This window comes from Tinamus guttatus, unplaced genomic scaffold, assembly GCF_059628265.1.
Source record: "Tinamus guttatus ecotype Peru unplaced genomic scaffold, ASM5962826v1 Tinamus_guttatus_pri_ptg000060l, whole genome shotgun sequence".
NCBI classification, from domain to species: domain Eukaryota; kingdom Metazoa; phylum Chordata; class Aves; order Tinamiformes; family Tinamidae; genus Tinamus; species Tinamus guttatus.
The window spans coordinates 9,746,159-9,760,176 of record NW_028288594.1 but is presented as its reverse complement, the minus strand read 5'-3'; the positions used below and the strand labels follow the sequence as shown (position 1 = coordinate 9,760,176).

Below are 14,018 nucleotides of genomic sequence, written 5' to 3'. Positions count from 1 at the left end.
AAGTTGTAATCCTTGAGACAACCAGCGATTTTCTGTATTTTATTTAATCTTTTTTTTTTTTTTCCTCCTCTCCCATATGCAGCTTTTCCCAGCTCCGCTCCAGACTCTTTCTAAGAAGATTGTACAGTCCAGGACCAATAGTACCTTAGTTGGAGTCTTTGCCATTATCCTGGTTTTTCTATCTGCCTTTGTCAACATGGTAAGTGCATGATTTCCTTTAGACCCACTGTTTGGTGTGGCTTTTGTATTGGTGCTCTCCCTTAAAACCACTGGACTTAACATAACACTGCCTGGTGGTTAGAACATCCAAAGTTAGTTCCCCTTTGCTCTCTGGGCACAGAAGGAAATTGGAGCCAGACAGCTACATCCCTAACATGTTATATGCCTGACACTGATTTTGCTTTTGTGAATATACTCTTTTCTGATGCTTTAAATGCCTCTGCTACACGTAAATACATAAAGCAACCTCAAAACACACCCCAGTGTGAAGGGCTAGCACGAGCCCAATGTGTCATTTAACCCCCACGGTATGAGTGGGACTTAACCGTTGTGCAGGCTGTGCTGCCCCTCCACACAGTCCTGAATTTGCTCCCAGTGTAGCAGACACTGCAAAGGCTCTGCTTTAAATCACACTTTAAGGACTGGGGTGATTCTACTTCACGTCCAAACCCTGCTGCTCATTTCAGATTCAGAGACAGACAGAACGTGTGACTCTTGTTTCTTTTCACTTGTATGAATGGTTTGAAGGAAGCATGTAACCACTTGAATATTCTGTATTCTGCAAACATTTATTTTATTTTTTGAGAGAAAAATAAAAAATAAAAAGAGATGGTCCTGGAGTTAAAGCCCTGGGACTAGAGATGGCTCCAAAACCTCCACATCAGTTATCAAAAAACATCAGTGACGGCCTTGGTTGAGGAAGCACGGACATGGCACTGACTTGCACTGGCATAAAGTAATTTGAAAACCTAAAAATCAGGCCACTTACTTCAACTTACCTATATGCAGAGATTTTAGAATGATTTTATGTTCTGTGGGGATACTTGTGTGGGAGGCACTGGAGAAGAGCAGCATGTTTTGGTTAGACTAGCAGAGAGGGAGACGCTGAACTCCAGGGCTTTGAGACTCCCAGTCTTCCTCCATAACCCCTCTACTCAGCCCTGGTGAGGCCGCATCTGGAGTATTGTGTCCAGTTCTGGGCTCCACAGTACAAGAGGGATGTGGAGCTGCTGGAGAGAGTCCAGCGCAGGGCCACAAGGATGATCAGGGGCCTGGAACATCTGCCCTATGAGGAGAGGCTGAGGAAGCTGGGCCTGTTCAACCTGGAGAAGAGAAGGCTGAGAGGGGATCTAATCAGTGTATATAAATACCTCAAGGGAGGGAGTGCAGAGGACGGTGATGGTCTCTTTTCAGTGGTGGCCACTGATAGGACTAGAGGAAATGGCCGGAAACTGAAACACCAAAAATTCCATAGGAACTTAAGGAAAAATTTTTTAACAGTGAGGGTGACAGAGCACTGGAACAGGCTGCCCAGAGAGGTTGTGGAGTCTCCTTCTCTGGAGATCTTCAAAACCCGCTTGGACGCAGTCCTGTGCCACGTGCTCTAGGTGCCCCTGCGTATGCAGGGGGGTTGGACTAGATGATCTCTAGAGGTCCCTTCCAACCCTAAGCATTCTATGATTCTATGATTCTATGATAACACACCAGCAAAGAGCCAGTGTAGGCTGCCAGCACCAAGCAGAAATTAACCTTATTTTTCTGCGTAATATGTGGGTCTGAGGAATGATGAATTGCTTAATGCAAAATCAGCAAAATGGACAAGCAGAGCTTTGCACAGAGGAGATCAGGATGGGGAGCTACCTCTGCCTCAGAATAATGTAACAAATTAGTCCTTGAATCTTGACACAAAAAGCCTTTCCTATAGAAAACCCACAGCAGTAGCTTCAGGAACTTCTAGATGGCAGAGGCAAGTTAACAATTCAGAAAGTCTTGTCAGTAGAAATAAAACACCATGAAGATCTCACAGAAAATGGGATATATTTGTAGTGCAATACCTACAGGCCCTCTGCCTTACCTGTGAACCTGCAAAGATTGAATTATGCATGTTGAGCACTGAGCTTACTTTCTAGAGTGCATGGCCTGGATTTTATTAATTGATAACTCATGGAGAAAAAAATAGCCATTACATGTGCAGTAAAACATAGGCTGGTCATTCCATTTTGCACATTGCTTAGTGGATAGCCATTTCCAAGGGGCTTTTAAAATGATATAAATTATTTGGTTGTCTTCTCCTTGCCAATGCCTTTGAGTTTAACACTCTCTTTGTCCTCAGTTCATGTGCAGCACTGTGGATCTTGCCAGCTGCATGGCTGCAGAATACAACACCACCCGTGACCGGGTGGACCTATGCCTTATCAGCAACCTGACTTCCAACTACAGCCTGGGCGCCTTGCAGGGGTTCTGTGACAGTCCTTTGCCCAACTGCAACTTTCCAGAGGTATTGCTTGAAAAAAAACTTGCATTACAGAGCTTGATAAGGCCCTTGAGAAAGGGCTATAAAATTTAGCAATTGCAGAGGAGAGCAGAGTGCTGCTGACTAGTGTTATCGGGCTGACGCAGGCTGCTACTCACAAACTTGTGTGTCTAAAGTTATTGTCATGAGACTGAATTCATACATTTGAATGTGTTATGATTTTCAAATGTGCTTAAGCTCTGAGCTGTGGGCAAAGTCACCAGGATGCCTGAATGCTTTGTACACTAACTCTACTACATGTGGACTCTAAGAGGGATGAACTGGAAAAGTGTTTAAGTTCTTTCAGGTTGAATGAGGTTATTCAACCATGAGGTTGAATAATTGTTGGGTCCTCTCTATAGTAGGAGAGATGCCCTTCCTCTGTGAAGTGTTTAATACCACACAGAACTTCAAGCCATTGGTATGTTGTCTGCTGGAAACTGAAAAGGGAGGAGAAAATACCTCTTGGATGAGGGCAGAATAGATGTCCGAATCATTTAGATGTGTGGCAATGTTATAGATTTATAGTTGATCTGTGGCCATCCAGGTGTAGTCCCACGGGAGCCCTGAACCTATTTCCATATAAACTAATGAGAATATTTTCAATATTCAGTGAGGCTTCTGAGGCCAGCCTTACGGTGACTTTCCACCCTGCAAGGCCTCTTAGTGTTTCTGCAGAAAGTCTCGGAAGAAAAATCTGGCACAGTGGAGAACCCAGAGCGTTCTGCACCCATCACACGGTTGTACGGGCGCTGGGCAGAGACGGGGTGAGCCCTGGGGGGCAGCTGGTTTGCCTGCGAGGACAGTGTGGCAGCCCTGAACTTGTCCTGCTGCTGAATGGGCTGAGGAGGGAGGAGTTCCGGGGGGATACAGGCAGGTGGTGGGTCTGGTACAGGAGCCCCTATTGCTCACAGTGTGTGACATGGGGGGATCCTACCCCTCCGGCACAGACAACAGCCACCCCTTTTCTAGAAACTGAACATTCAAGTAACAAGGCGTACAAGTGTTCTTCTCAAATTTATTATATCAGCAATGAACTATTAATAAATGTACTGCAAACATGAGCATATAACTGAGAGGATGGCTTACCTCAGGTGCCATAATTAGTTCCATCCTGACTGAGTAGAAGTTTAAAACTCCACAGATTCAATAACTGCAAGGCAATGAGATGGATAATATACCACCTCCATTGCTTTTAAATCTATGCTACCTTTCCTAGGAGACAGCGATGGCACCTGCAACCTGCAGTCACATTTGAAATCACTGGCATGCTAAACATTCAGCTTCAGATTGTCAGAAGGTCTTGTCCTGGTGACAGCTAAATCAAAGTCACGGAGGCTGCCCAGCCACTGAGGTGTAGCAAAGGACACCACTGCCACACATCCACACTCCTCCTCTGGGATAAAAAACACGTGATCATGGTGTCAGGCAATGGCAGAAATGTGCCCAGGCTGCATTTTGCCAGTGGGTTCAGTGTATTGCATCAAACAGGCCTGATTGATGGTGTCGATTGCAAAAACCGTTGAGGTCCTGTGCATTTTGTAGGTACGTGAATTTGAGGCCAAGATTCAGCCTTGAAGCAGCAAGTGTCCCAGGGCAGCTGTGTGGTGTTTTCTGCTAATTTGGTAGCCACATCTAGGGTCACCAACTGCCCAGCCTCACGTCTGCGGCTGAGCCCCTGCCTCTTGCACACTTCACTGTGTGAAGCCAACAGTGCCTGATGGAGAAGGTTAGATTTGTTCTCTCCATCAGTTTGGTTTTAACACAATAGCCACAAGTTTAAATGGTAGTTCAACCACATGGTTTCCAGTCCCTTTTTTATCCTTCTGTTTGTTTTCTTTTGTTTTCAATTTTGATTTATCCAACTGACATTCCTCTCTCCTGTTTTATTTTTCCCTTTTTGTCTTTATACAGTACTTCACCTACAGTGTCTTACTGAGTCTCCTGGCCTGCTCTGTGTTCCTTCAAATCAGCTGTATTGGAAAACTGATCCTTATGTTAATCATTGAATTTATATATGTTCTCATTGTGGAAGTGCCAGGGGTCAACCTTTTTGACAATGCAGATCTCCTGGTTACAGCTAACACCTAGTAAGTGCCTTTCGCTTCTGATATCTTCACCTAACTTCTCTCACTGAGTAATTTCAGGGTGGTAAGGTGGATGGGAACTCCAAAGCCAAGCTGTAAGCAATGGAGATGCACTCTCTCCTCCACAGGTTTCACATCTCACTAGCAGGTGCATTCTTTTGCTGACTACTTGTTTTGGTGAGTTCCCCTTGTAGGCAACAACATTTCTGAGTGTGAGTCAACAAAATCATAGTGTTGTGAAAGGTGAACATGATGCTAGTGTGTATAACAAGGAGATTTGCGTGTGAGACATGTCAAGTAGACCATTCGCTCTACTGAGCAATGGGAAGCCTGTTGTGGAGCATGTTCTCCAGTTCTGGGCGAAGTGCTTCAAGGTAATGAAGACCAGAGCAACAAAGAACAGTCAGGGATCTAGACAGCATACAGTACTAGGGAAGATGAAAAGATTTGGTAGTGTTTATTCCAGAAAAGAGAATGGTGAGAAGAAACTTGGCAACCGCACATTGGGGAGAACATGAAGGCATAACATACATCACACCAAGGAATATTTACACAGGCACTAGGAAACTCTTTAATGATAAAGATCTGGTAAGTGCTGGGATAACCCAGTACGGCAATTGTAGCATATCCAACCCTGATGCTTTAAAGACTATTTTAGGTGGAACACCTGTCTGGGATCATTGCTATGTTTCTTCCTGTCTTAAGACACAAGGATGATTGAGAAGACACCCGTGGTGCTTCCCAGGGTTATTCCGTATGTTATGAAATAGCTTATGTAGTTGCTCAACTTTGTTGATGGTCATTAACTGCTACAAGCTGGATGCACTCAGATAGTTCTGTCCCTCACATTAATATTCCATGAGCTTTAGGATTTGTGTGTGCCCAGTAAAAATTTATGGAAGTCTGGCTTTCACATCCCTTGACAATAAAACCACTTAATATTTTCAACTCAAGCAAACAAAATTATGTAGGAAACCCCATGGAGCTTTCTGTGGGGGGTACAAGGAGAATGAGATTTCCCTTCCTTTTTGCAGAAGGTATGAATTCCAACAGCGGAAGCTATTTAGCTTTTTCTAAAATAATTAGAGAAATAAAAGCATTTTATATCCTGAATATCATTTCATTCTTTTGAGTCAAGCACTGAGCAAAATTATAGCACTTAGAAGTATAATTTACCTCACTCCACAAACAAGATGTCAGTAATAAAGTGTAGAGGGTTAGCAGGTTTTCCCAGAAATAAGTTTCTGTGGATGCTGTATTATCTCTCACTAAATTATCCTTGTTTTGTACTAAGATCTCCACGGACAGCTCTTCAGTGTCCCCAAAACAGGCAGACCATTGGGTCTGGTGGGAAATGGAAGCTCAGCATGCACATACATAGTTTAGAGATGTAACTTGTTGTCCAACTGACATTAAAAAAAACAAACACGCACAGAAAAAAACAAACCCATGGCCTCATATTGCTTTAATTGGATGTCCATTGTAGCTGTATAATTACTGTCTACTCTGAAGCCATTACGGTGCTCTGGCTAATTAGGAGTGATGCAGATGCTGCTTCACACTTCTGGGTACAAACTAACCCAGCATGCAGGGAGCTGACAGGCTGGTGGCAGCATGTTGAGCATTGCTAAACTTGGTTGCTGTGACACACCAGTGCTTCAACATTTGAAGCACATAACTGGAAGCACAGAGCTGTTGTTATGTTACTTTTCATATGCAGAAGGTAAACCAAACACCTTGGTTTTAAAGATACGATGAACCAATGTGATCTTCAAAGTGGAGCCCAAACAGCTTTGCTCATGGCTTGCTCACAAGCCTGTCATTTCTGTTTGAGCTGTAGCATGTGGTCTGGGAGGCTTGAAGGCTGCAATAAGGGGGACTCTCCTGTCCTTATGGGACCTGTCCCCTAAATCAGCCACCTGTCCTGCTGCAGATGAGCACTTTGACCATGAATCAGGCTTCACTAAAGAGCCAACTGCTACTGGAAATGTCCCATGGAGGAGCAACCTACCAATGCAGCTCCATTATTACTTGCAGGGGGCATTTTTGCCCATCCAAAGCTCTGGTGAGGCTGGGTGCAGTTCTGGGCCCTCCCAATACAAGAAGGACATGGACCTTCTAGAGAGGGTCCAGCACAGGGTGACGAAGATGATTAAGTGGCTGGAGTATGAGGAAAGACTAAGCGAGCTGGGCCTGTTTAGTCTGGAGAAGAGAAGACTGAGAGGAGATTTCATCAACATGTTCAAGTACCTGAGGGGTGATTGTAGGGAGGATGGGGCCAGGCTCTTCTCCTTGGTGACCAGTGACAGGACGAGGGGTAACGGGTGCAAGTTGAAACACAGGAAGTTCCACCTCCATGTGAGGAAGAACTTCTTTACTGTGAGGGTGACAGAGCCCTGGAACAGGCTGCCCAGAGAGGTTGTGGAGTCTCCTTCTGTGGAGATTTTCCAAACCCACCTGGATGCCACCCTGTGCCACGTGCTCTAGGTGTCCCTGCTGGAGCAGGGAGGTTGGACTAGATGATCTCTAGAGGTCCCTGCCAACCTCAGCCATTCTGTGATTGTGTGTGATTCTGTGGTTCTCAGCCTCCTAATGCTCCACCAACACTTGAGAAGAAATTCTGCAGCATTAAGCAGCCCATCGGGCAGACACTGAGCGAGCTCCTGCCTACCAGAAAACTCCTTTCTGTCCTTTAGCTGTGCGAGAAGCACAACCCCCATCCCCTGCAGCAGCTCTGCTCAATACGAGCACCTTGCGGCGCTGTATGTGACAGTCAAAGGGGAGCCGGCCCTCACCATGAGTGATTGCAAAGCTGCCTTTTCTAACACAAGATTTTCTGCCTGACCTGTGTAGTGGCAGGTGCCCAAGCATGTGCTGAGCACCCCACACTAACGTTGCAAGCCTGAAGGAGTCTCCGATTCCTTGTGCTGCTTGGCAGTTTACACACAAACCACCTTGCACCATCCATCTGGATCTGTGAGTGCAGCTCAGATTTGAGTGCCGCCACCACCAATCTTTTTCTTATTTCATGTTTTTAAAGGGCTACAGCCCCACACAGTGTTAGAGGTGCCACATTGCAGTGATGCTGTTGAATAATGTGCAAAAAGACCTGGGCTGGAGAGGGCAAACCACTTTCCTAACCTTGGCTCTATGTTTGTTTGTTTTTCAGCATGGCTACAAATGCATCGTCCTCATGGTGAGTTCTTTTGGCATGAAATAGTTGTGATTCCTCATTGGCCAACATTTGCTGCTCGCAGGGAGCAGTATCAGCGTGTTGGGTCACCAATAGACAAATCTGGTGCTTTACTATGCATTGCTGGGATCTGATGCAAAGCACTGTAAAAAACATTAATAGGTATTAAATTTCCAGTCTCAAAGTCCTGTTTTAGAAACCCATATCCCTGAGCGAAAAGTCTAAGTTTTTTGCAGGTATTCTTTGTCGCTTTGCTTCAAAAGCTTCAGAAGGGAAGAGCAAAACCCTTCTGTATAAATACAGGTTAGCCTTACCTGGGGCCTGGAGAGCGGGGCTAAGCTGCATCACTTCTTGGCCTGTGAATAATGGGGAAATTGTGTCTTTTTGGCTGTAGTGCTCCAGTAATGACACGAGTCGCGCTGAAGATTGTGACCCCTGTCATCATCACCGTGTTCGTCCTGGCGCTCTACTTGCATGCCCAGCAAGTGGAATCCACTGCCCGCCTTGATTTCCTCTGGAAGCTTCAGGTCAGTGGTGGTTACCGTGTTGGGCGAGTGCGCAGAAGCACTGGTGTTGGTCTAGCACCTTTGCGCTGTTTGTTGTCAAGTTTCAGAGTGTCATAAAAATGCCTTTGAATTCAGGATGAAGTCGACTTTCTAGTTTGCTGTGTTTAGGGGTTCAAAAGATTTGCCATTGTGTTTTTGTTCCCCTCCTTGCTAAGCAATGGGAACTGGGTGGATATCCAGTCCTTATTAGTCCCTAGGCAGCAATACTGGATAACAACCACGCTACAGATAATGTCACCCTTTTTGCTTCTGTCACTAGTTTCAGTGTTAATATTTTTACTACTTGTGCCTATGAGGGCTGTTTGGCTACCTTAGGTGATTCTCAAGCAAGCTGTGCCCCTAGGTCATGGTTGGGGGACCAAAGGGTTTCTTTGGATTTTTTTTTTTTTTTTGAACAGTAGGACATAATTCTACAAATAGGCTAATTAATTAAAGCTCCTCTGGAAGCAGATGAACATTGTTACCCTTATTTATAAGTGGTGAAATGATGGAAGGGGTGAGCTGACTTGCCTGGGCTTCACAGCAGAGCCAGCTCTGTGCTCACAGGCTCAGCTGCACTACTGCCCTGGACGGTGCCAACCCGAGCCCTGCTGCAGGGCCAGTCTGTCAGCTGTGCAGGACCCAGGCCTTGCCCGAACCTCTGTGTCCTTTTTTTTTTTTTTTTACTCAGAAATACACAAAATGACCAAAAAGTAAAAACAGGAGGAAAAAAATATTGCTACTGCTGGGTATCAGGGTAGGGAGGAGAGGTGAGTACATGCACTTCTGTACGTTTACCTGCAAACCAGAAGCAATGAACTGTGGTGATGCTGGAACTCTGCAATTCTGCAAAGCAAAAGCACATGCTCAGAGAATAATTATCTGTGAAGTCTGATTAATCTCGTGCACACTGAATGCTCATTTTATTTTAGTCACCTAGCTGTGGGCAGGTACATCTCTGCAGAAGTTCTTGTTCTATCTGATGGTTAATTCTAAATTCACACACATTTTAGCAGAAACAATCAGAAACTCCTCACTGGCCCCTTTGCTCCTGACATATCCCACTCCAACTAGAGAAAGGGGTTGTTAAGACTGGTGAAGAAGTCCTCTGTGGAGCGTTGGACCAGGCTGTGTCATGTGTGCAAGTGTGAAGGTACTTCATGACCATCAGTGCACCCAAACCGTGCAGGAAATGAGTGTCATTTAGGTGAAAATGTGGATGCCAGGGAGGGGATTGTAAAGCAAAGCCGCTCAGGTGCTCACACACGCCAACTCTTCTACTGGAAAACGTGTGTTCCGCGTGTTCCTCTGGTTCTGACCACTGCTGCTGTTCTCCATGGCCTGCTTTCCTCCATTTCTGTCCTCCACATGAGCTCATTTTCAGCTTGCTTTCCTCCAGAGCAGTTACCAAAAAGTGTAAGCATGCCGCTGTCTCCCTCCTAAACCAGGCCACGGAAGAGAAAGAGGAAATGGAGGAGCTGCAGGCCTACAACAGGCGCCTCCTCCACAACATTCTGCCCAAGGACGTGGCAGCCCATTTCTTGGCGCAGGAGCGGCGGAACGACGAGCTCTACTACCAGTCGTGCGAGTGCGTGGCGGTCATGTTCGCCTCCATCAGCAACTTCTCCGAGTTCTACGTGGAGCTGGAGGCCAACAACGAAGGGGTGGAGTGTCTGCGCCTGCTCAACGAGATCATCGCTGACTTCGACGAGGTAAGTCGGGCGAGCAGAGGCAGCAGTGAGCGCCTCTAGGCTGTGCCAAGCTCCTGAGGGAAGCTGGTTGGCTGAGTCCTTGTGCCTTATTGCTCCTTGCTCGAGATGTCATTAATTAATTCAATCGCTCAGATAAAAGTTTCTCTCATTCCATGTCCCTTCTCCCAATAACTGATCCCCTTCTTTGCAGGAGGACTCTGTGCTTTCAGCATGAACACTCTGTTCAGCACCTTGAGGGGCTTGCCCTGGGGAGGACACGTGGCAAGGACATTAATGGCACGTATATGTTTGTCAAGGCTCATTTGCTCCTTTGTTCCTCTCTTGTGAAACAGATAATAAGTGAAGACCAATTTCGGCAGCTGGAGAAGATCAAAACCATCGGCAGCACCTACATGGCTGCCTCGGGCCTCAATGATTCCACTTACGACAAGGAAGGGAAAACGCATATCAAAGCTCTGGCTGATTTTGCCATGAGGTTAATGGACCAAATGAAATATATTAATGAACATTCATTCAACAACTTCCAGATGAAGATAGGTAATGTCACTGTATTTACAGGATGAAATATAGTTAGCCATTATTCTGACTGGGGATTTTATAGCATAGATGCGATGGATGTCACCTTAGCTGCCCTTAGCCTGTATGATATGGGCTGAGAGCAGTTCTGCTAGGACAGCGTCCTCGTTACCAAAACTCCCTGGAATACTGGGAGCAGTTGGGCTGCTTAGCAGGTCTTGCCACAGCAGTGGGTCTTCTAGGGCTTGGGCTCATTCTGCCTTTGATGTGCCCACATACCCTGTGGTTCTTGGGTCCACATGGCTTAGAGAGTAAAAAGAGCCAGGCCAGGAGAAGGAAGGAAAGCGTGCAGCGGGCACAAGCTGTGGTTGTACTGGGAGGACATGGGGACGCTCCGTTACCTGTCACTGCCACCCAGTGTCTCAGCAGCCATGTGCCAAATTCCAGGGGTGCCATTTGTTTGGCAGCCAGCTCACCAGGAAAGTTTATAATGGTGTCTGTCCTGGAAAATAGCTCTGGGCTGGGCAGATGCAGCCTGTGCTGCCATATAGACAGTGGTGGCTAATTGAGCGGAGAAGACAGACACCAACAACTTTTTGCTTTCTTTCCCCTTGGTTTGGCCAGAGCTTTATGTGTTGGGGTAAAGCACCACTAGAACCAGTGACCCTCAGGATTTTTGTGTTGTCTGATCACTAGTGTGCCACAGACCTGCTGTGCAGCCTACGTGCTGGAGCTGAGGGCTGTGCAATTTCTTGTCTTTTTCTAGGCCTCAATATCGGTCCCGTGGTGGCGGGGGTGATCGGCGCCCGTAAGCCTCAGTACGACATCTGGGGCAACACCGTGAATGTAGCCAGCCGCATGGACAGCACCGGCGTGCCCGACCGGATCCAGGTGAGGGCCCCGCCGCGGCGCCTGCCCGCGCGGCCGTTCAGTGTGTGGGTTTATTTCCCAAGCACCGGAGTCACGAACGCGTTTCCATAGTCGGGGCTGCTCTGAGGACTGTGTTGGCAGCCCCTGAGCACGGCCCCGGCTCGGTGCTGCCCTGCTCCATCCCGCCACACCGCGGGCGCGCGGACGGGGCCTGTGAGGGGACGCGCTGCCCTCACCCGCTGCCTCCGCCGCGCTGCAGGGGAAAGCGCTGATGGGAGCTAAAATAATTAGAGTAACTGATGTTAAATGTGTGCGCGGAAGCCACACTGCTTATTTTTTTCCCAATTAAGCTGTCAGCTAACTGCATCAATATTTAACCAACACCCTTTAAGCTGCCCCACAAGACAGCCCATGGGCAGTTGTTTTTCAAGCTAATTAAATCAGCAATCAGCACCGCAACTTCACAGCTGTAGGAAAGCAGAAGAAATATTTAAAGACACCCAGAAAAAAAAAAGGTTGAGACAATGCATTATAAGAAATGAGTTGCCATAGAAGGGCTTTAACAGATACTTGCTGCTCTTTGTTTTCATGCTGCTGTAAGCTTATGGCACATTTAAGCTGATGTTTATGCAATAGCATTGGGGCAAAGAGTAAGAATTTCAAATGCTTTGAGTGATAGATTTTACAAGGTTGGGGTCAGATTAGGTGCTCAAAGGGACCTTTGCAAATGAGGCATCAAGCCCTGCTGGCAGCTGGGAGTTGCCAGTCCTTTTTGCTTCAGCTCTGATAGGTCTGTGAGCCACCTTGCTGCCACTTGGCCCCTAAATATCTGAGAAATCTGGCCTTGAATCTACTGAGAGTCATTCCATGATATAAGTGATGGATTATTATTTGAATAGCATCTGCACAATGACATCGGATCCAGGCTGGGTCCTGGATCCTGAGTTCCAGGATGAGTCCATGCAGTCTCATTCCCCCTGCCCTTTCCTCCACCAAAAAGCACCCCCTCACCCTTTCTGAATTAAACATCCACTGGGTTGGGCTTGATAAATCGGTTGTTCCATTTTACTTCTCAATTCTTATTTTTCCCTAGAACTTCTAGACTCTTTTATTTTTTTGACTAATTACCTGTCAATCACTTAACAACACTTGCAGGATGACTGAAGTCCTAGGTGCTTCTTTGTTTTCAGGCTCCTTTTAAAATCAGGCTCTCCTCACCTTGTGTAACCTGTATGCCTTGGACAGGTTCTCATTTTCTGCAGTTTAAATTTGTTTTGCAACTTCTGCCAACTTCTTGATATAAAAAAAACAACTTAGAACAAAACTGTTCTAGATGGCACCATGTACCAATCACATAGGTTGACACTACACAAGTTTTGCCTGAGAAGCACTCCAAAAACAAACAAAAAGCAGCCAAGCATCTGTTTACTCGTTTCCTTTCTGCAGGTAACCACAGACATGTACCAGGTTTTAGCAGCCAACAACTATCGGCTGGAATATCGAGGCGTCATTAAGGTCAAAGGCAAAGGGGAGATGACCACCTACTTCCTAAATGAAGGGCCTCCCATCAGTTAGCACCAATTGCAGCATCGCTCCCAAACATGGAATCTGCATTGAACAAGATTGTAAAGCAGCGAAGAATCATGTTTTTTGGCAGTGAATCTAAACAAAAAAAAAAAATGCAGCGTTGTTGAAATTTCACACCGTGACTCTGGAACTGGTATCAGCAACCACTTTGGCCACCCATCATGAGATGCAGAAGCGGGACAGAAACCCCTGGGAGCTGTTCCTGCCCGCGTGCTAAACCGACCAAAGATGTGCACCGAAGGAAGTCACAGACGAGACATGAATTTGGAATTGTAAAAGTTAAGGCTGCTACCACAAGGATGTAAGAAGATATTTAAGTATTTATTGAAGCAACACAACATTTACTTGGTTGAAGGAATGTATGATTCACTACAAAGCATTATTTTGGAATGGATTTGCACTCCCATACTGTTTCCATCCCATACTGCCAGCTATTTGAAGTGTACCACTGTGCTTTTATTAGCTGTTTTGAATGGGCTTTTAAAATTGACACCCACTGTTGCAACACACAAAAGGCCTTTGAGGATGGCATGGGACGCCGTTCCGCGAGGAAGGACGTTGCAGGCCAGCCCCCTCGTCGTCCTCCTTTTCTATGGCTGAAAGACTGCTCTGCTGAGGGGGGCTGGCGCAGCCAACGCCAGGGAACATCGAGATCAGGAAGGATGGCTCTACAAACATATTTATTAAACAAAAAGTCTTCTGTGCTCTTCTTTGGTATATATCAGTTTACATGGGAAAGACTAGATGTAAACAGAGACACTTTGTTGGGGGGAACACCCCTGAAATTTGTTGTGTCTTTTTTTTTTTTTTTTTGTATTTTTTATTTTGTAATATTGAAAACATGGAGATCTAACAGATATACCAAATTCTATATTTTGTAAATTATATATAAATTAGAAGACAGGCTGTCTGCACCAAGGTGTGTTGGGAGGTGTATATAACCTGTAGACTTTTGTGTAATTTTTTTTGTGCATAATACTCTGAACACAGACTTGG

The 14,018-nt window shown here is 46.0% G+C and overlaps 1 protein-coding gene across 1 annotated transcript in view; it reads left to right on the top strand.

Moving 5' to 3' along the window:
* The window catches only part of ADCY5 (adenylate cyclase 5), a 203,288-nt gene extending 189,270 nt beyond the window's left edge, over nt 1–14,018 (top strand). The window contains exons 13-21 of the mRNA XM_010221202.2: nt 83–199; nt 2,333–2,497; nt 4,427–4,602; nt 7,769–7,795; nt 8,187–8,319; nt 9,786–10,049; nt 10,382–10,586; nt 11,332–11,456; nt 12,882–14,018. Coding sequence (XP_010219504.2) covers nt 83–199; nt 2,333–2,497; nt 4,427–4,602; nt 7,769–7,795; nt 8,187–8,319; nt 9,786–10,049; nt 10,382–10,586; nt 11,332–11,456; nt 12,882–13,010 — 1,341 coding nt within the window. The 3' untranslated portion in view covers nt 13,011–14,018. The remainder of the gene's footprint in view (nt 1–82; nt 200–2,332; nt 2,498–4,426; nt 4,603–7,768; nt 7,796–8,186; nt 8,320–9,785; nt 10,050–10,381; nt 10,587–11,331; nt 11,457–12,881) is intronic.